The sequence below is a fragment of the Bombyx mori genome, chromosome 11, assembly GCF_030269925.1.
Source record: "Bombyx mori chromosome 11, ASM3026992v2".
Lineage (NCBI taxonomy): Eukaryota > Metazoa > Arthropoda > Insecta > Lepidoptera > Bombycidae > Bombyx > Bombyx mori.
The window spans coordinates 6,195,985-6,217,245 of record NC_085117.1 but is presented as its reverse complement, the minus strand read 5'-3'; the positions used below and the strand labels follow the sequence as shown (position 1 = coordinate 6,217,245).

Genomic DNA, 21,261 nt, shown 5'->3' with positions numbered 1-21,261 from the left:
CAGCAAACAACATCAGTTTTGTTGTTGAAGCATCTCGTGTAGACCTCCCAGCTGCCGAGCGAGCCCCAGGCTCCTTGCTCGGGCTTGAACTGAAGTTAGAAGCAGGCGACAGTTCATTAAAACTTTCCGTCGCTGACGACAAATCACGTAGTACATTTCTTCTCGGTACCGAACTGGGACTTTTAATTCTCTTTCCTAGAATGTTGGGTCGAATATACTTAATATTATTTTGGATTTGAAAGCGAATTTTTTGAACTAAACTGAAGCTTACTTTTTTTTTTATTGCTCAGCTGGGTGGACGAGCTCACAGCCCACCTGGTGTTAAGTGGTTACTGGAGCCCATGGACATCTACAACGTAAATGCGCCACCCACCTTGAGATATAAGCTCTAAGGTCTCAGTATAGTTAAACCGGCTGCCCCACCCTTCAAACCGAAACGCACTACTGCTTCACGGCAGAAATAGGTAGGGCGGTGGTACCTACCCACGCGGACTCACAAGAGGTCCTACCACCAGTAAAACTTACTTACTTACTGTATGAATTCCGACACGTATCTTAATATTAACGGCCGTCTGGTGTAGTGGTAAGTGACATGGTCACTACACAAGGTGGTCGCGGGTTCGAATCCCGCCAAGGGAACTTATCACGGGACCAGTTAACGTGGCGTGATTGTTTGTAAATATTTATATTTATTTATATTTATATTTATAAAAAAAAAAAAAAAAAAAAAAAAAAAAAAAAAAAAAAAAAAAAAAAAAAAAAAAAAAAAAAAAAATATATATATATTAGTGTCAATTTCATTGCAATAACGGCCCGCGGAATCTTCAAACCCGAACTCATGAATATATTGCTGCAGAAATATGTTAAAGGCTGATACCAATCCGTACGAGTTCACAGCCTGTCATCCACCACTACTGAGATGTTGAAATGCATAGTAATATGTCAAAGTTGCCGTTCTGTGAAGCTATCGTAACAAAATATGATAGTGCCGAATGTTTATTTCGTAAAGTAGACGACGAGCGTCCGGATTCGCATGAATAAAACATGTATCTCGCCGGAGCTAAGCCTTTGAGCGGTAATTAGACCTTCGTAATTATACAAAACAGAGCTCCCTCTGAGAACAGAGAAATATACTTACGTAACGCTTACGTGAACGCCTTGCTCGTAGTGTTTCGTAATTTTCGGCGATGTGGTTTGAATTTAAACCAAAACCACTAAAGTATTTTCTTTGACTTTCCAAAGTCATACACGTAATTACAAATTCTTTTGAATATTTTAATATTATGCAAACAGTTTTTGGAACGAAGTTCCTTATGGGACGGTGCGGAGGGGTACCCTAACCGAGAAAAAACGTCCGTAACGTAAGATTTTTATTATTTATGTATATATCTTAGTATGAGATATATGTCTTAGTATGATGGCTATACAGTGTCTAATGTATAGTCTACGTGATGACGGTTATTATTATTATTCTATAATATATTTTTTTTGTATATTATTATTATTTGTAAAATAGCTTTTTTTATGTTTATCAATAAAAAAATCATAATAAAAAATGTATACCCGAATAATTATTTACTTTATACCTCGAATAGAACTTAAAATTAATATTTTTATAATAAGGAACTTCGTTCCTATCCGGTGTCCCACGACACCACACATCTTTTTTTTTTTTAAATGCTGACGAATAAGCCGTCCTTTACGACGTGAAACGAAATTTGAAGTCATCTAGATGAACAAACAGACATACATAGAGATGAACATCTGTAGCGGTATGATATACGTGTTATCGTACTGTTTTTGTACTCACAGAATGCCCCTCACGTCACACGCAGAACTCGTTCGTTCCTACCTGACTGAGTTTTGTCTAGTGTTTAATGTTCTAACTTCATGTTTATCCTTTCATCATACGGACCGTTGTAGCTAAACTTTGTATGTGTTTATTCGTCTGTTAATTGTTGGTAATTAATGTTTGGTTTAATGCGTATAATAATGTTAGTCATTAGTTGAAATATGAATGGTGTAACTATTAGTAGATAGTAGTAATTGAAACAGTAAATTGGCTCAAAAGCTACATTCTTTGTCTTTCGTAGGGCATGTGTTTAGTTTAGCCGAATTGCTATCACCACTCTGCGTGCTTATGCCGCGAAGTACTTATGCCCTTCGTCAGCCCAACATATGGGCCGAAGACAACTTCTGGGTCACAGTGAACAAACCGCGGCTAGTTTAGTTAGGTTTTCTTTTGTTTGTGTGTTAGAAATAAATGAAGACACACCCAGACTCCATCAATACTGACTTCGGTCGGGATTTGTACCGAGACCCGGGTATAGATGGCAAGGTCCCCAAAAGCCGGTCGAAGATGGCGGTAGATAATGTAAATATGCCGCCCACGTGACTTCGATGTCTCCATTGCAGTACATCAACTAGATATCCTCTCTATCAAACGAGGACAGAACACCGTCAAATTGAAAATATATATTTAGCTAAAGTAATATGCCTTTTGTTTCGCAATGGATTTTTACATGAATCGTACTCTTCGCTGTTTCAAAAAAAAAACAGACACATTAACACACACCGCATTATCCCTTCAGGGTATAAAGTTACACACAACTCGTTACCTCGGACAGGTCTCGTTAAATGAAAACAAAAGCTCGCGTACAATAGAAAAGCTCCACAATGAACGAGGAGACTTCGCGCTACTGATAATTCTTTGAACTTTACGTATTGTATGAATCTCAATTAATTAATAAACTTTTAAAGATTGAAACTTCGATCGTGTTATTTAAAGCCTTGCACAAAGGTTATTCTTGTTTAAGTCTTTTTCCCCGATCGGCCAAGAACTATCGGTACTATTATCGTCAGGGCAGTGAACCAAAGGATCCCAGTGCGATACCAGGCTGGAGTTTTATTCTTGTCTCGTATATGTTTACGATACCACGACTTAAAATCAAATCATCTAACACGGGGTCGCTGAACCTTGAACCCTACATAAGCTATCATCCTGACCACGAAAATTATGAATGACCCCTAGAATTTTAAAATGTCTTAATTGTAGAATAAACTCGATATTAAGTCTTAAAGTCTTTTTTCAAATCGTGATTAATGTTCATGAAATAATGATGAATATTTGTAGTTTGTCGAATTGCAATGTAGTCTAGTGAATACTAAAGGCATATTATTACACAATCTTTGATTCGTTCCTTACCATTTAAAATTCTACATTTAAACATTATATTTAATGAACATTATGTTACGTCAGTTTTGATGTACCTTTTTAATTTACGTAATAATGATTCTTAAAATAAAATACAGTGGGACTTTAATTTCATTGTTCTATTCTACGTTTTATGTAATGAACAAAAATCTAGATAATGTATCGTCGACTAACTTAGTAGCAGAGTTAGCCGATCGATCTTCTCTTTCTCCACCTTATCCCACTAGGTGGGGTCGGCACAGCTAATTTTTCTCTTCCATTCTCTTCTATCAGCCGTCATCTCAACACTCACTCCTCTCTCTCTCATATCGTCATTCACACACTCCATCCATGTCTTCTTCGGTCGACCTCTTCCCCCACTACCTTGCACTACCATTTCCATACATCTCCGTTAGCCGATCGATCCGAAAATATAATCCCGCTCATCTTCTGCATTCCATCTCAATTCTCTGGTCATAACGTAACGTAATTAACGTTATTTCCAGCAATTTTATTTGCGTTGCACAATATGACATAAATTCAATTCGTCTACGTAACTACGCTCGTAGCTTCTCTCGTAGCTCTCGGCTACGATGCTACGGTACTAGGAATATCCACGTAGCATGAAATTGTTGATTTAATGTATTTTGTTTATTAACTTTCTTAAGATTGGGCGATATTTTTTTTCTATTAAACTAAATTGACAAGGAAATTTTTAACGATATTTGTTGGCTTTCGAGTTTACTTACTACATTGTCAGTATCAGAAACGGTTTTTCTCATATAACTGACAAGGTAACCATGAAAAGTTAATAATGCTCTCGTAGCCTTAAGCTCAGTTCGATATTCACTAGCTCGGTCGCTCGTTCACAATGGTCTCTACTGTTAACAATTCATAAACGAACACCGACTGTCTCTGTTTGCCTCCCTCGAGAACTAACGCTGCGGAAAATGCATCGCCTTTGTGAAATACAAACTGGGAACTAGATGGCGACATTCCAGTGCAGATCCGATTCACTGGAAGACTTTAATGACCCTTTGTTTTATGATGGGGTATTGTAGAATAACATTTTGAAATAAATGCCGCCACCCACCTTGAGATATAAGTTCTAAGGTCTCAATAAAGTTACAACGGCTGCCCCAACCCTACAAACCGAAACGTACTACTGCTTTACGGCTGAAATAGGCGGGGTGGTGGTACCTAACCGTGCGGACGCACAAGACGTCCGTTCACCAGTAATTACGCAAATTATAATTTTGCAGGTTTGGTTTTTATTACACGATGTTATTCCTTCACCGTGGAAGTCGTGAACATTTGTTAAGTACGTATTTTATTAGAAAAATTGGTACCTGCCTGTGGGATTCGAACACCGGTGCTATCACTAAGATACGAATGCAGTGGACGTCTTATCTTTTAGGCCACGACGATTTCAAAATTAAGGCTCGAAGGCTCTGTGTGATCACTGTGTGCTCATAGTCTCACGACTGTGCAATAGCAGGAACCTGTGTTGTTATATGTCTGCGTTCATATCACATGCTCCCACACAACTTGCACTCGTCATAGTTAGAGCTGCCGCAATCAAATCTTGCTTAGATGAGTTCTTTGCCTATACTAGGCTGCACTAAAAGTATCGGGAATGGAATATATCACTGTTCCTGTCATATTAAAATCTTTTTAATTGAAAACTCCTTGGTTTTAAAAATCGAATACTATTTATTTATTTAAAAAAAGATTCTCGGTCTTGTCACGAGGTTTTGTCAAACTTGTTTAGTCGTTGAGAAAATGGAATTGACTCGCGAAAATTCAAGAGCGATGATTTATTACGACTTTCGAAGTGGTTTAACACAAAAACAGTGTGTTGACTGGATGATTTCTGCATTTGGTGATGAAGTCCCATCCAAAACCACAATTTATCGCTGGTTTGCTGAGTTTCAACGTGGACGGGTCGTCCAAAAACTGCAGTCACCCAAGAAAACGTTGATGCTGTGCGTAAGCTGATTGAGGAAGATCGACATGTGACATACCGCGAAATTCAGGCAACTTTAGACATTGGCATGAGTCAAATACAAATAATCTTGCATGAACAATTAGGTGTAAAAAAGTTGTTTTCCCGATGGATACCGCATTCGCTCTGTGAAGAGCAAAAAGCGGCTCGCGTTACTTGGTGCGTCAGAACTCTCGAAAGATTCCACGCAGGATCCTCAAATGCTGTATACAACATTGTATCAGGTGACGAATCCTGGATATACGCGTACGAACCCGAAACAAAAAACCAGTCACGAGTTTGAGTGTTCGAAAATGAGTTAAAGCCAACAAAAATTGTTCGTTCACGGAGTGTTGCAAAAAAAATGGTGGCCACGTTTGTCTCCAAAACCGGCCATGTTACGACTATTCCTCTTGAGGGACAAAGATCGGTTAATGCAGAATGGTATGCTAGCATTTGTTTGCCACAGGTCGTTTCTGAACTCCGTAAAGAGAACTGCAACCGCCGCATCATCCTCCATCACGACAATGCGAGTTCTCACACCGCGCACAGAACAAAAGAGTTTTTAGAGCAAGAAAACATAGAATTATTAGACCATCCGCCGTACAGCCCCGACCTAAGCCCTAATGATTTCTATACTTTCCCTAAAATAAAGAATAAATTGCGTGGACAGAGATTTTCATCACCTGAAAAAGCTGTGGACGCCTACAAAACGGCCATTTTGGAGACCGCAACTTCCGAATGGAATGGTTGCTGCAATGATTGGTTCCATCGTATGGAAAAATGTGTCAAATTTCGCGAAGAATACTTCGAAAAGCTATAAATACATTTTTAAATAGTAATGTTGTGTCACTTCGTTAATTCCCGAAATTTTCAGTGCCGCCCTCGTACATGGTACTAACGGATCACAGAAGTCCATTGACTAGTTTACTGGTGGTAGGACCTCTCGTGAGTCCGCCCGGGTAGGTACCACCACCCTGCTTATTTCTGCCGTGAAGCAATAATGCGTTTCGGTCTGAAGGGTGGGGCAGCCGTTGTAACTGTACTTGAGAACTTAGAACTTATATCTCAAGGTGGGTGGCGCATTTACGTTGTGGATGTCTACGGGCTCCAGTAACCACTTAACACCAGGTGGGCTGTGAGCTCGTCCACCTATCTAAGCAATAAAAAAAATATGACAAAATTACAATTAAGACTCAACGTGTATGTTGCTAAATATCAAGTAGCCGTGAGCGCTTCCTCCCGTACTCGTGAAAAACAAACAACTACGTTGGATTTTTTGGCAGCTTTGTAATTTACTTTATGTAGATTTTATTCATTCGTTTCTCGTTGTACACGTATATATAATGCCTTCTATACAACATCGAAGGAAGTCGCTCGTGATCAAACATTTACAGCACGGATATAGCTTGTAAAGCGACACGCGCATACCTACTTGGGAGTAAATTGGGACTTTTTGAAATGTTCGAACTTAAATTTTGTTGTTTTCGTTTTGTTGTTTTGAATTGAAGTCTGATATTGAAACTTTTATCTAAAATGTTGATAAAAAGTTATATAATTGCTTTACAACTATGTAGTAGACAGCGGCTTGGCTCTGTCCCTGGCATTGCTAAAGTCCGTGGGCGACGGTAACCACTCACCATCAGGTGTTCGCAGTATGCTCGTCTGCCTACAAGGGCAATAAAAAAATTTAAAAAATGCGCTGAAGATATCGGTTGTATTTTATTTGTAGGTAATTTAAAATGAAAACTATAATTATTTTGTTCCAATTATCCGGTAATGTATCTCGCCGTCTCGAAATACTTTTAAAAACCTTTCAAGCATATTGTTAAATTATCGATCGAGTGCCTTTTAAGTTGATAAGTCAATGAACAATGTAGTTTTTTCAATAGATTCATTTGCAATTTGAATAAACTTGGGCTCAATGAGCTTTCTTTAACAGCCAAGCTACGCAGCTTTTGTGACACAAATAGGAAATTTGGTGGTTCTGATCAGCGTGGATTTGCGACGTGACCTACTGCTAGTCCAGTAGTCATTTTGACCCTTCCAAGTAGTACAACTAGAAGTCATCTAAACTGTACCCTAACAGCTTGATTTCAAGTTCGAGATTCAAATTCCTATGTCTCTTATTGTCCTTTAAATCGTTCTGAATGTATCCTTCCTATATCACATTCTGATTAAGTTCGTAGCGGGCTCCAGAACAAATTACCTCAGGAACCACATCGTTCCAGAGCTTCTTCCTATGGTCCACACTGTGAATTCTATGAACATACGCGGTGGTCTATCGTCTAACCGGTGCTGATCACTTGACATAATCAAATCTATTTCTGTTTCAGGGCATATTCCGTCTCGCCTGCGAGCACGTGTTGCGCACGATGCGTCGTGGCCGCGAAACCCTGTTGACGTTGTTGGAAGCGTTCGTGTACGATCCGCTGGTCGAATGGGGCGGCAGCAGCGGAGGGAAGCGACGCCGCACGCAGAGAGACGTTAAATCGGCTTTGGACATGATGGCGGTGAGAGCACAAGAATTGCAACATAGTCTGGCCCAAGTCACGTGAGTATTGTTTAAAAGTATCTTGCTTGCTAGTTGAGACACGCCTGGGCGCCTGATACGATATCCAGTGATTCGAAGTAGTCTATATCTTGGTTCGTTCGTAGGTGACATATCTTTCCGTAATAATTTTGTATTCATCGTATGTTCATGAATGACTTTAAGGATCCATAATATAGTGTAAATAAAACCCGCATAACTTATTTACATATTTGCATAATTGACTTGAGAACGCGTTGCGAGCTCGCACGATACGTTCGGTACCATAATTCTGTTATTTTTTGGCGCGTGTAGTTCATTTTTACACGCTTTATATTAGCTTCACTTGTATGTATGTTTGTAACTGACTCCCTTAGACGCGATTTTGACCCACTTTAAACGGCCAGATTTCATTCAAACTTTGTAGATTTATCGAGGACCGATGACAATATACTAATTTGATAAGATTATTCCATTATTAAATTTGCAAAAAAAAAACTAAAAAATGAAAAATAAATATTAGTTTAAAAAAACTAAAAAACACGCTTTATATAAAATTCAACCAAAAAATAGAAAATAAATTTTAATAAATTTAAATTGAAAATAGTGTAAAAAATATATTTTATTTTAAAACAAGCGTGGGGTGCATGTTGTTATTAGTTATAAATATTTTTCTGACAGATATGAGTAGAAGAATTATTATTTCAATAATATCTTAAAAAGCTATTATTTATTTTTCTTTTATTTTTAAGTAGATGAGCGGTCGGTACAATCCACTCGATGGTGAGTGGTTACCGTTACTCATAGACGTAAAATATGCCAGGGGTAAAGTCAAGACGCACCCTGTAATATTATTTGACCTCACATTGAAGGTGTGTGGCTGCACTCCAATATCATTATATTTATGGGGTTTGGTAATCATCACTTAGTACTAGTTAGACAATGAGTTTCCAGTCATAAAAAGTATGAAAATATGCGATAATCTAATATATAAAATTCTCGTGTCACAATGTTCGTTCCCATACTCCTCCGAAACCGCTTGACCGATTCTCATGAAATTTTTTATGCATATTCAGTAAGCCTGAGAATCGGCTACTATCTATTTTTCATACCCCTAAGTGATTAGGGTTGTCCACCCCTAACATATTTTTTTTTATTTGGACTTTTTTTGTTTGTTATAATGAGGTATTATGTGGTTGAATGAGGTTTTGTTATTTTTATTATATATTCCCTCATCGTTTACAGCACTACATACCTCTTTCACTCATTTACCACATCCTTACACACTTAAAATAAGTTAGCTTTTTTTTCTACACTAGAAATTCCCTAGAAATCTTATATATGGCAAAACAATGTTTGCCGGGTCAGCTAGTCTATATATATAAAAATGAATTGCTGCTCGTTAGTCTCGCTAAAACTCGAGAACGGCTGGGCCGATTTGGCTAATTTTGGTCTTGAATTATTTGTGGAAGTCCAGAGAAGGTTTAAAAGTAGATAAATATGAAAATTCATTTAGTTTGTTTTAAATTTATATAATACAAAATTTTGGGTCTTTTATTTATCGATTTAGGCACCACGAAGTCTGCCGGGTCAGCTAGTTTGTTAATAAATATTCCCCGAACAATTTACTAGATATATGTGTATATACACGCTTGGTTACAACGAACTCGTAAAGATAACGTACACGGATTTATTGGCACCGTGTTAAACTATACGACACTGAAAAGTGTGTTCGTTTAATTTTATTATCTAGTCTACGATTCGTGCAGTATATTAGACAAAGGAAATCCCCGTTTTTTTTTTTTTTGAGAATTATTTTGAGCATTTTTCTAATGCTAAAGCATGTTAAGTTTAGGAACTCGTGGGTTGGCACTGAATCAATGGCCGAATAGGCGCTATCAATACATATAATCAGCATCAATATACTGTATATTCGTGTCTCTACATTGAAGAAAATAATAATAATCATAAAAGGTAACTAAATAAATATACATAATAGAACGTCAATCGCGTATTTTTTTATCTATTTGTCTGTTTGTTTTCCTGAACAAATCTCCGGAACTATAATAGGGATTACAGGTATATTAGAGATGAATTCGGATTAGAACATACGCTACGTTTCACTAAAATCGGATGACACAAAAAAGCTATCATCATTTAAGATTGTTAGAATTTACTTTCAAAATGTTTGACGTTAGAAGTAGAAAAATATGATTATGTACGAGAGTAACTCGGTTTGTCTGTTATGTTTTCACTTCCAAGTCACCAGCTTTGACGAAATTCGTTCTAAAAATAATTTGAATCCTTGGGAAGAACATAAGCTACCTAGCGTTCCACTTCTGAGCACGTATTTCCGCTCGTTAGCTATAAAGTGCAGTCTGTGCAAGCAAAACTGTGGGCATCCACATCGAAGTACTTCATTAGTTTTAATAAACATTTAACAATATGCTTCACTGGTCTACCTGTTTGACAAAAAAATGAACTGGTCATCTTTTGTTGAGTGCCTGCCAAACTCGTTAAGAACACTTTAACATTGTTTGCAGAGTTCTATGTTTGAAGATCCTAAATTTAAGATTACATTGTGATATAAAAATTTGTACTTAATTATAAAAATATATATTTAAATATTGCTATCACTTTTCTAATTGCTATTGATTGGCAAAATAATCTATAGTCCAGATGCCCGAGCTTATAGACACCTTAACTGGACATATGAAGTCCAAGTCTAAGTCATTATGTTGCATTGACGGCTGTCCTACCCTTCAAACGACTCACTATTTTTCATTCGAAATAATACACCAGCCATGCTTCGCATTCGTGTAATTGTAAATAATTAATGACACATGACACTAACAAATAATTGTCAGACACGAAATCGATTCTATCGCTCCATTCATTCAATAGAATATACAATTTAATGATTATGATCATGAAAATAAATAATTGACTAAGGGAATTATGGATTTTAGTAAAACTAAGTACAAATAATTTCTATAGTTCTAAAATTGTATTGTTGCAGAGAACAATTTCTGGCCATCTTGCCTGGTATCATTGAAAGCGCTGACAAGTGGCAAAAAGAACATGAAGAACTGGTTGAAGTCGAGGCGAGACTCCAAGATTGCCACCAACAAATGGCACTAATCAAAGAAATAGAAGCATATGGACCTAATCTGAACAACCATCCATTGCACGCAATCTCGCAAAAGTACTCTTCATACAAACAAGCTAAGAATGCTGTTGAAGATTCCAAAAAAGCGTTAGTCAAAATACTGAATGATTTTGACGCACAGATCGAAAGTTTCTCAGCGACTTCTGAACTTCTTAATGGTCCGCAATTGATGGCTTGGGTGCAAGAATTTTCCGCTCCAAACGAAGAAGAAGACACGCCGATCTTTGAACACATAAAAGATTTTCTAACAAATGCAGGTCAAAGCTCCATGATCACTCAATGCGAACAAGCCGAAAAAGAATTTTATCAATCTTTGAAACAGACCCAGTGCATCATTAGGGCTTGTCTGGAACTTTTGTCACAATACGTAGCTGTCTCTCAATATTTCCCACAGAGTCAAACGGAATACCATCGCATAGTTATGTTCCGGAAGTTCCTTGCTGCTGCTCTAGACAGCAAATCGCCCGAGGTTTGCCGAGAGGTTGCCAGTCAAGTCAACGCCATCATCAATGCGGAGAACAACAAAGGCGATCCGCAACAAATTATTGCTTATAATTATCGCTTGGAAACCATCAGTGCTAAAGCGAACGCAAACTTGGCTAAGTGTGTTGAGAAGTTGCAACTAGAAGGTGGACCAGAAGCCATGGCTGTTGCTCAAGAAGCTTACAGAGAGGCAAAGGCGAGCATCGGCAACTGGGTCAGGTCTGAAGAAGGAGCCGCAACCGCTTTAGAATGTGCTGTTATCAGCATGCTGTGTCATTTAAATCGAAGATATCTGATGCTTGAGAGCGGTGCCCAAAGTGCTGGTGATTGTCTCGTGGACTTAACGTCGAGAGAAGGAGAGTGGTTCCTAGATGATATGAGCGCTTTGTCGACCCAAGCTGTGGAGCTTTTATCGCTGCTGCCGTTGCAGTCTGCTTCAGTAGAAGACGCTGCTTTACCAGTAGCAGTGGAATGTGTTCGGAATGTGAATTACCTGCTAGCTGATTTGGTCCAACTAAATTACAATTTCAGCACGATCATACTTCCTGAAGCGTTAAAGAAGATACATTCTGAAGAACCGTCTGTCCTACTAATGATAAATGAACTGAATGTGGTCATAATGAATTCTACTGTGCCTTTGAACGAGTTATTGGCCCAGCTTGAAGTGCATCTTAGATACTTGGTCATGGATATGGAGGTAATAATACAATACAAACGGTTTTATCGGTTCACGAATTAATTCCACTATGTAGGAATAATGTTGTGTCATAATAATCAAAAAATAAAACATATCATTGGGTTAATTACTGATAGTAGGGGTCTTATTTTTTTTTCCATGGATGTGTGGACGAGCTCACAGCTCACCTGGTGTTAAGTGGTTACCGGAGCTCATAGACATGTACAACGTAAATGCCGCCACCCAACTTGAGATATGAGTTCTAAGGTCTCAGTATAGTTATAACGGCTGTCCCACCCTTCAAACCGAAACGCATTACGGCTTCACGGCAGACATAGGTAGGGTGGTGGTACCTACTCGTGCGGACTCACAAGAGGTCCTACCACCAGTATTACTATGAGCTCGCAAGGGTTGGTTTTACTGCCTATTTCTTCCGCGAATCAGTCCTATATTCCAGTTTGACGGATATGACAGCCGTTGTAATATAAAGACCTCGAATTCACTACGTAAAGTGAACAATTTGCACACATACCTACTAGGGTCTTTGTAGACTCCGAAATCCGTTCAATATAAAGTGAGTTAAAAATGTAAAACATTAACATGTCGTCAACGTCAGTTGCAGGTTTTTCATTGCTGCACATAGGCGTGACCCTCAGTGTCACCATAACACAGCATTAGAGGTAATTCTTAGTACATTGTTTTGCAGTCTCCAGCAAGCAGCGCTCAAGTTGTAGCGGCAGAACTGCGTGCTCGTTATGAAGCACTGCTTTCTGCCCCGACTTCTGATGTGGAGGGACAGTCTTCAGGACGAATGCTGCTTATGGGTTTCAACGGTCTATTCGCTGCTGTAGAATTGAGAGGAAGGGAACTGGCCGACCACTTGGCAATACCTATACCTCCAGCTTGGAGGAAGATTGATCATATCAGCGAATCTATGCACATGTCTGTAAGTGTAGTTTGTTTGTTTGTTTATTTATATTTCTTGGCCATCAATGTTAAATAAAGGGTTTTTCATTAAAAATTTATTAAGATTTAGTTCTCGAACTTTACACCATACAAACGCCACATTTATTTATTTTAAAGGGTATTCGATGACATTATGTATGAAACATATAAATTTTTCCAAATGGCTGCCGCGAGTCCGCTGTAGGTAATGTAATTTTGTATGATATCTTCGCATAAATGAAGCTAAATTTCACGAAGAGCACGAGCTATGTTGGCTTTCAGGGTGCTTTGTGGTGCTGTATAGACTAGAGCTTTCACGTAGCCCAGACGTAAAACGTTCCCGTACAGAAAGTAGTTAAGCGGTGTTGAGTCACACGACCTCAGTGGCCAGTTGATGTCGCCACCATCCGAGATGACGAAGCCTTCGAATTCCAATAAATTTTATGTTTCCCGTGCTGTATGGCAAGGGGCACCATATTAGGAACCAACCATCCTGTTGGAACCACATGCTTGTGAGATCCATACCATCTATCCTAGACCACAAAAAGTATCTTATCATCGCCCGATATCGGTCGCCATTGACAGTGAGCGCGGCCCCTTGCGCGTCTTCGAAGAAATAAGGGCCGATGATACCGCTGGACAAGCGTGTAGCGTTCCATGCTGAAATTTCACGATTAAATATGTGCTCATGCCAAATTTGACAGCTATTGCTTTACCAAGATGGGCGCTATGAGCTGTCAACGTTCGAGCATCCCTAATGAAAAACCCTATAGATTAGGAATTAGGAATTGTTTTATAGTTTCGCTGCTATTTACCCAGTAAAAGTAAAAATCGTGGAAAGAACCCGTCTAATATTATTGTTTATAGGAAATTATGATTACAGCACGTTTATGTGATCTACATAGCTCCTAAATTGCCAAATTGTTTTTTGATAAATAATATTTCATCCGATGCATGTACTCTATACATGTTCTGTATCTCACAACATAGACCGCAAATACATTTATTTGTCTCTGCAGGCGACTCTCCAAAGCCCCGTGATGCGGTCGGTCTTGGAGGACATATTCCTGGTGCGCCGCATCCAGACCATCGCGGAAGTGTTCGCCATGTGCACGCAGATGGCGTGCGCCTTCAAGGGCACCGGACCCTTGAGTGTTTATGATGACGCAGCGCTGTGCAAGCCCGTCAGACGGTGAGACTCAACTATTTGGAATTGATTAATTCGTGTAATTACCGGTGGAAGGGCGTTGATCTGCGCAACTCGATATACCCAGAAAAAAGAGCAGAAACAGTCGCTGTAAATAAATTTTATTTTAAATACGCCTTGTATCTAAAGCGAAATACATATTTGTTCGTATTGTAGTGTCTATGTGCTCCGCAACCATGTGTCGTGGCTCCTGTGCCAACTCGCACCCACAAAGTAACCCTCGAACTTTCCAGCTTCACAGCGGAGTACGTATCGCGCTGTACGCTGGGCGTGGGCTCACGAGCTCTGGCGGCCGCGCTCTGTCTCCTGCTACATCGGCACGGAGTCGACATTGCTGCCGAAGTGGAACAGAAGGAAATTGGTAAGTTTTCTTCGTTCTGAGCCGGGGCCTGGTATACAAATTTTTTAGGCAATTTAAGGTCGTCGTGGCCTAAAGGATAAGAAGTCCGGTGCATTTGTATCTAGCGATGCACCGATGTTCGAATCCCGCAGGCGGGTACCAAATTCTCTAATGAAATATGTACTTAGCAATTGTTCACGATCGGCTTCCACGTTGAAGGAATAACATCGTGTAATAATAATCAAACCCGCAAACTTATAAATGGCGTAATTACTGGTGGAGGGACCTCTTGTGAGTCCGCACGGGTAGGTACCACCACCACACCTATTTCCGCCGTGAAGCAGTAATGCGTTTCGGTTCGAAGGGTGAGGTAGCCGTTGTAACTATACTGAGACCTTAGAACTTATATCTCAAGGTGGGTGGCGCATTTACGTGGTAAATGTCTATGGGCTCCAGTAACCACTTAACAGTAGGTGGGCTGTGAGCTCGTCCACCCATCTAAGCAATAAAAAAAATAAAAAAAAAGGCAACAGAAACAGTAAGCACGGGCATGTCGCCGCAGGTGCGTCGTGGAGCGTGTCGTTGGAGTCGTTGTGCGAGAAGGCGGCGGGCGGGGAGCGCGGGGCGGCGCTCGTGCGCGACGTGCAGGCCGCTCGTGCCGCGCTCTGTGCCGCCGCCGCCGTGCTGCGCGCGCACGCACGGGCGCTCACCACCTCGCACCACGCGGCCCGCGCGCACCTTGCGCACCTGCATCTGCACCACGAGGTGACCACAGCATTCATCTTATATACTTTAACGTAACAGAAAATAAATTTAATCTGCTAATTCGTAACATAATTTCAAGAATCTAACACTATTTAATCGGCATTGTAAAGCGTCCAAAAGTTTCTAAAGCAGTTTAATTCGAAACGTGCTAAGTATGCTGTTCTATGCCCACAAGTTTATTGCCTGTACTCGTTCACACCACCTTTCTATTCATGGCGGCTGCAATATTTTACATTACAGATTACTAAGAAATATCAAATTACCAAAACGATATAATTAAAACAACTTTTACGGATTAATCGCGTTTTTTATGAATCATATTCAGTTGGCACAATGACAGTCTAATATAACACTGCTCACGAACATCAGAGAACAATACCACAATGATATTTGGATCAGTCAATGAAGATTACTTTCCGGTGATGTCGATTCCATCGTCGGTGACTACTGTCATAAGATTGTAATGATGAGACGACGCTCGCGCAGACCGTCGGCGGGCACCGCGACCTGTGCGCGTTGCTGGCGCGGCGCTCGCGGGAGTTGTCCGCGGGCCTCGAGCGGCTCACCGCCGCCGCCGCCAAGATGAAGTCTCTGCTAAACTCGGCTCACCAGAGGTACGCTACATCACCCATACTCCTACTATATGTTAAATTATTGATTAGTAATAAACGAAAACAAATAAAAATGTAGTATCAAAACAATTGCCAAATATAACAATATGTTCATCGCTTGAAAAAAGTTTAAAGTTTTAATAAATAACCGGATTAGAGTAAAATGGGGCGCCGGCGCCAACCCGTCGCTGTCGAGCATCGTGTCGCGGCTGGAGCAGGCCGGCGCCGCCGCAGACACGCGGGCTGCGCGAGCCCTATCCGCCGCCGCCGCGCTCACCGCGCCCGCCCGCTGCGCCGCTCGCGCCCGCCTACGACCGCCGCGACACGCGCGCACCCTCGCCGCCGCCCTGCACCACTGGGAGAAGGTACACCCCCCGCCTGTACCAGACAATAAACAAGACTGATTAAATATAATAATAATATTCAAGTCATTTGCATACGTGGTTATTTCAAATCCGGCTTGAAGGATCAAAAATTAGAGCACTATCACTAAGCGTCGATAAATTAACAATGTGTTTAACTCTAGTAACTGAATTATTTGCTAGACGTATCGAATGAACGACCACTAAGCATGACGTCAACACGATAACTCACCGTTTTAACCGTGTCCGTTTGCCCTCACCAGGCGTGCACCCTAGCGCAGAAGTACGCCCTGGATGTGTCGCCGGTGGAAGAAGCCCTCATGGAGATGTTGCACCCTGAAGGGAATATAGATACACAATGGGTACGGTAGTTAATTCGTTTTGTACATTATTTGAGTGCGTTTGTCAAAAAATTGTTCTCATAAACTAACGATCTAAATACTTTAAAAATACAATCCTCAGGTCGAGAACGTCTCGGCGCTGCTCCGCGAGATGATAGCGCAGCTGGTGGCAGATGTTGCCGCCCGCCAGGTGAGGAGGGAAAAGTGTTCTAAAAGTATTTCAACTAGGTCCGGGACTTGCGAAAACTTAAGCAGTACTGTGCACCGGGCTCACTACATTATGCCACGGACGTTTCGTAAATACAGTTACAGATCGATTTGCCATTAATTGCTTGTACGGGCTTAGTAAGTTTTTGTTTCATTATTCCACTAAATAGCGTTTTAGGAAATTAATTTAACTTAAAAATCGAACTAAGATTTGTCACGAACTCATCATCATCAAATTTTCATTCCTTTCATTTTCATCTCTCAATTTTTGATATTTAAAACTAAGATATTTACAGCAATAAAAAAATTATGCGAGTATTTTTATATCCTTTAAATTTTGAGGTTTGTCTACATACGGAATAGGTTATCGTATAGGTTAGATTATGTTCTACAATAGATTTTATTGGCTATGCATTGTTGTCTTAAAGTTACCGTCAGGCTTTGTAGCTAGAGTGTTACGTGTTTCCGAAGTCGAAATAATAATTAGTTATTAACAATTCGCAAATAGAAAAATATATCCATTGGTTAAGTTAAGAATGAATATTGATTAATAATTACAACATGCGCGTCGCAGGAGCGCGCGGCGAGCGCGGGTGCCAGCGTGCGGGAGAGCGTGCGGGGTGCGGGCGCGGCGGGCGCGGCCTGGCGTGACGTCACGGCCGCCGCGGCGCCGCATCTGCTGGTGCTGCAGCCGGCGCTGCAGGTGCGCTATTTCTTCTAATGTTATTCCAAAATAAATTATTTCATTTTTATATTCTTAAATATTTAACTATAATTTTAATGTTAACATTTTTGTGGATGACAGGTCGTTTCCGCTGGTATTATAATATAAGTGGTTACTTTCGCTCTCTGACACGATGTCCGAATCAAAACCGATCGCTGCAAGCCACCAAGAAATATTTCCATTTCTTTTTTCTTTCATTTTTCTTTTTAATTTGTTATATTCTAATATATTATACTTTGACAAGCCAAAGAAGGTACAGGCATGGTTTAGATAGTGACGTCATAACGTCCCCAGGGCAACAACCCCGCGCAGGAGTACCTGAGTATGGAGCGCGAGCTGTCGCGCGAGCTGGCGGCGCTGAAGGCGGGTGCGGCGGGGAGCGGCGCGGCGGGGGGCGCGGCGGCGGGGGGCGCGGCGGCGGGCGACGTGTCCCGCGGCGCGCGGCGCGTGCGCGAGCTGCTGCCGGCGCTGGCGCACACGCTACTGCAGTAGGCGCCGCTCGTTAGCTCGGTGACGTAGCCTCGCGGCCCGAGCCGGTCCACACTAAGCCCGTATCGTTATCCGCAGTGTCCACGAGAACTGGCCGACGGAGCAGGGCGGCCGCAAGCTGACGAGACAGGCCGCCGTCACCTCCAACAACAAGCACGGTCAGTTCATAAACTATACACACCCCCTGTCTTACTCTATAATATTACGATCGGTTATTTAAAGCAGAACTAGTGATTGCTCTCCCGTGATACTTTTATTAGAACTTAAAGTTACAAACATTCGGATATAGTTACGTCAGGCGAGCGCATCAGTGGGAAGTTTTCAATAATTGTTCGAAAAGTTCGGTCTTTGTCACTCCGTGTCGCCATATCAAACAGCATCTTTTGTCGTTACAACAAAAGCGAAATCTATAACATTCGCCGTAATAAAGTTGATAATTAGTAGAATTTTTTGAGCCTTATGTAGTAAGTACCTGGTAAGACTGTTGCATTTTTGTCGTATTCATAATTTGAAATGAATTAATTGAACGAATTCACTATTGTCTATATCGTTCTGTCGCGTTGAATTCAATGAACGACCTAACGGTACTTTTGTTGTGTAAGCTCAGGGTTGTCATTGAACAATTAAAACACTTTTATTGCCTTAGCAGGCAGACGAGCATACGGCCCACCTGATGTTGAATGGTTACCGTCGCCCACGGACTTCAGCAATGCCACGGGCATAGCCGAGCCGCTGCCTACCGTTAATAAATTAGTTTTTGAATGTAACTCCGTGTTGCAACCCTGCGTGTGCCCGCAGCGTGCGAGAGCGCGGTGGGCGCCAGCGTGTGGCGCCGGGTGCGGCTCAAGCTGGAGGGGAGGCCGCAGCCGCACGAGCTGGTGAGGACACACGCCAACGGACGTTCTACTCTACTCTTTATTATCACTGATTTTGGCAATCTTAATCTAAATATCTTTTTACATTATGTAGATTCCCATTAATTCAATACAAATCTAAAAACTAATATTCTCTCAAGGTTCCATCAAATATCATAAAGACCATTCAAGTGAGCGTGGCAGCCGGTCAAGATGTGTTTAACTCATCATCATTATCCTGCCCTTCTCTCAGTCACCTGGGGTCGGCGCAACATGTTTTCTCCTTCCATACTCTTCTATCATATGCCATTTCTTCGCTCACTCCCCTCTTACCCATATCGTCTTTCACGCAATCCATCCATTTCTTCTTAAGGTCTACTTCTTCCTCTATATCCTTCCACATTAATGGTTAACATTTTCTTACTAACCTCATTTTCATTTCGTCTCATCACATGTCCATACCATCCCAAACGCGCACTTCTCAGCTTCTCTGTCACAGGTGCCACTTTCAGACTTCCTCTAACATATTCATTCCGTATTCTATCCATTCTCGTTACTCCACACATCCATCGCAACATTCGCATCTCTGCTGCATGCAATCGCCTTTCATCCTTTCATCAAGATGTGTTTAACTAAGACTATATATTTGAACCGCAGGTGGACCACCTGATATCTGAGGCCACCAGCGCGGAAAACCTGTGCCTGATGTACGAAGGCTGGATGGCCTGGGTGTGATCCGCAGACGACTGGCTCTCGCACTGAGCACACTCCTGGTCCCGCTCCTGGGCGCGCCCCCCCGCCCGCAGTGGGGGGCGCAGGGGGGCGCCTGGCGACCTAGCCTTCAATCATTACTTGTACTCGGACGGCTCCGGACGGCCGCGAGCCGACTCGCGACTAATGGAAATAAACAAAACGTTCGACGTCGGGTCGATGATACGGCCGATGTCGTCACTCGGAGAATGACAAGCGCCGGACGCGCTGCGGACCCCGGGCCCTCGTGCCGCACGGGACTCGGGCCCGGCACGGTCTTGGGATATCGACTTCACATATGCGAACTTTCTTCAGTAATATTAAATATACACGTAAACGTAACCTGGCGCATGACGTCATATGTGGGTGCACAAAGCGACGAAATACTTACGTCGACGTCACTCGCCGACCCCGCCAGCCGCCGCCGAGTTTCTTGCTGGTTCTTCTCGGCGAGCCTCGTTCCGAACCAGCGGTAGTGTCCTCGCGTCTGCGGCCTGTTCGATCGTCGAGCTCAATTAAACAAAAAGCTTAAAGTTCGTAAAGTAGGAGCAGGCCGCATCGTCTACCATTACTCGTGTAGGTATCATTAGTGTAGTCCAGCTCAGTCCCGGTCCCCCGAGCGCGTCGCTACAGTAGTTGTTCAATACAATCCGTATCCATCGGGGAACGGGTCTAAGTGTAGTATATGTTATAATACGTTATCACAATATGTATGGCTTGCTGTCCTCCCTCCAGCGGGGGCGCGTAATGTTTGTGATGACGAATGCATTTCTAACGTCCAGCCCCTAATACTGTGCCCGTAATGTTCCTTTGTTAACATTTCTCGTTCCTGGTGAGCTACGTTACGACCACATCCCACAAACTTTACCACTTCACACATAAAGTACAATGCTGATCTTAAAATGTAACGGAAAACAAATTCTGTGATAAAATGTTTGTTGTTAATTTTCCGAAAATCCTGTAATATCGATCGAATAGTCACGTATTCCTTAATGCTGTTTTTTTTTAATAAAGTTATTTTGTTAATTTATTACTCTCGCAATAAAATATGTCTGTGTACAATATGTCCGCTAACAACGTGCGCCGTGGAGTGTTCTCTCTCATACATGCTCTGTTTCTTATTGTATTTGTGATTTATATGGGAACTGATAAGATTATTGGTAACTATGTGATATCTACAATCAGAATGTAATTTCAGTAACCCTTCTACTAAAACATCACAAATTTGTTTATTTTCAGAAACAATCTTTAATGCTACCATAACTGTTAATGTTTTAATATTTCCAAATGATTCAAGATTTATATTTTTTAAACAAATTATTTTTATGAAAAGTTAGTCTAAATGCATTCGTCTGCTATGTGAATGAATGTGTCGCTTAATTATATAATATTATTAAACGGTGTACGCTATGTATTTATGGTTGTTTTATTTAAACAAATATGGGGATTTCCTTCCTTCCTTAACCCTTTGCAGTTCTAAGACTAATGTAGGACTAAAGTATAATTATGTCCAATACATGTACGTGTAAAGTATCCAATACATTTTACATGTTGTGGACACTGTACCTCAAATATTTCATCTTTTATCTCATCTGTTGAGGCTCCAAGTGCGAGTACGTGTGCCTCAACAA

At 41.2% G+C, this 21,261-nt stretch overlaps 1 protein-coding gene across 2 annotated transcripts in view; it reads left to right on the top strand.

Annotated features, from left to right (window-relative positions):
* The window catches only part of LOC101739213 (serine/threonine-protein kinase SMG1), a 119,780-nt gene extending 98,736 nt beyond the window's left edge, over positions 1 to 21,044 (top strand). Inside the window, exons 2-16 of one of the 2 annotated variants that reach the window (XM_038013904.2) lie at positions 7,514 to 7,731; positions 10,727 to 12,056; positions 12,742 to 12,981; positions 14,000 to 14,172; positions 14,421 to 14,548; positions 15,090 to 15,292; positions 15,779 to 15,906; positions 16,061 to 16,268; positions 16,529 to 16,627; positions 16,728 to 16,796; positions 17,388 to 17,516; positions 17,832 to 18,025; positions 18,105 to 18,184; positions 18,825 to 18,904; positions 19,538 to 21,044. In XM_038013904.2, coding sequence (XP_037869832.1) covers positions 7,514 to 7,731; positions 10,727 to 12,056; positions 12,742 to 12,981; positions 14,000 to 14,172; positions 14,421 to 14,548; positions 15,090 to 15,292; positions 15,779 to 15,906; positions 16,061 to 16,268; positions 16,529 to 16,627; positions 16,728 to 16,796; positions 17,388 to 17,516; positions 17,832 to 18,025; positions 18,105 to 18,184; positions 18,825 to 18,904; positions 19,538 to 19,615 — 3,357 coding nt within the window. In that variant the 3' untranslated portion in view covers positions 19,616 to 21,044. Of the gene's footprint in view, positions 1 to 7,513; positions 7,732 to 10,726; positions 12,057 to 12,726; positions 12,982 to 13,999; positions 14,173 to 14,420; positions 14,549 to 15,089; positions 15,293 to 15,778; positions 15,907 to 16,060; positions 16,269 to 16,528; positions 16,628 to 16,727; positions 16,797 to 17,387; positions 17,517 to 17,831; positions 18,026 to 18,104; positions 18,185 to 18,824; positions 18,905 to 19,537 lie in introns of both variants that reach the window. The other variant, XM_038013903.2, reaches the window with a different exon arrangement.
* Positions 21,045 to 21,261: the final 217 nt, after the last annotated feature.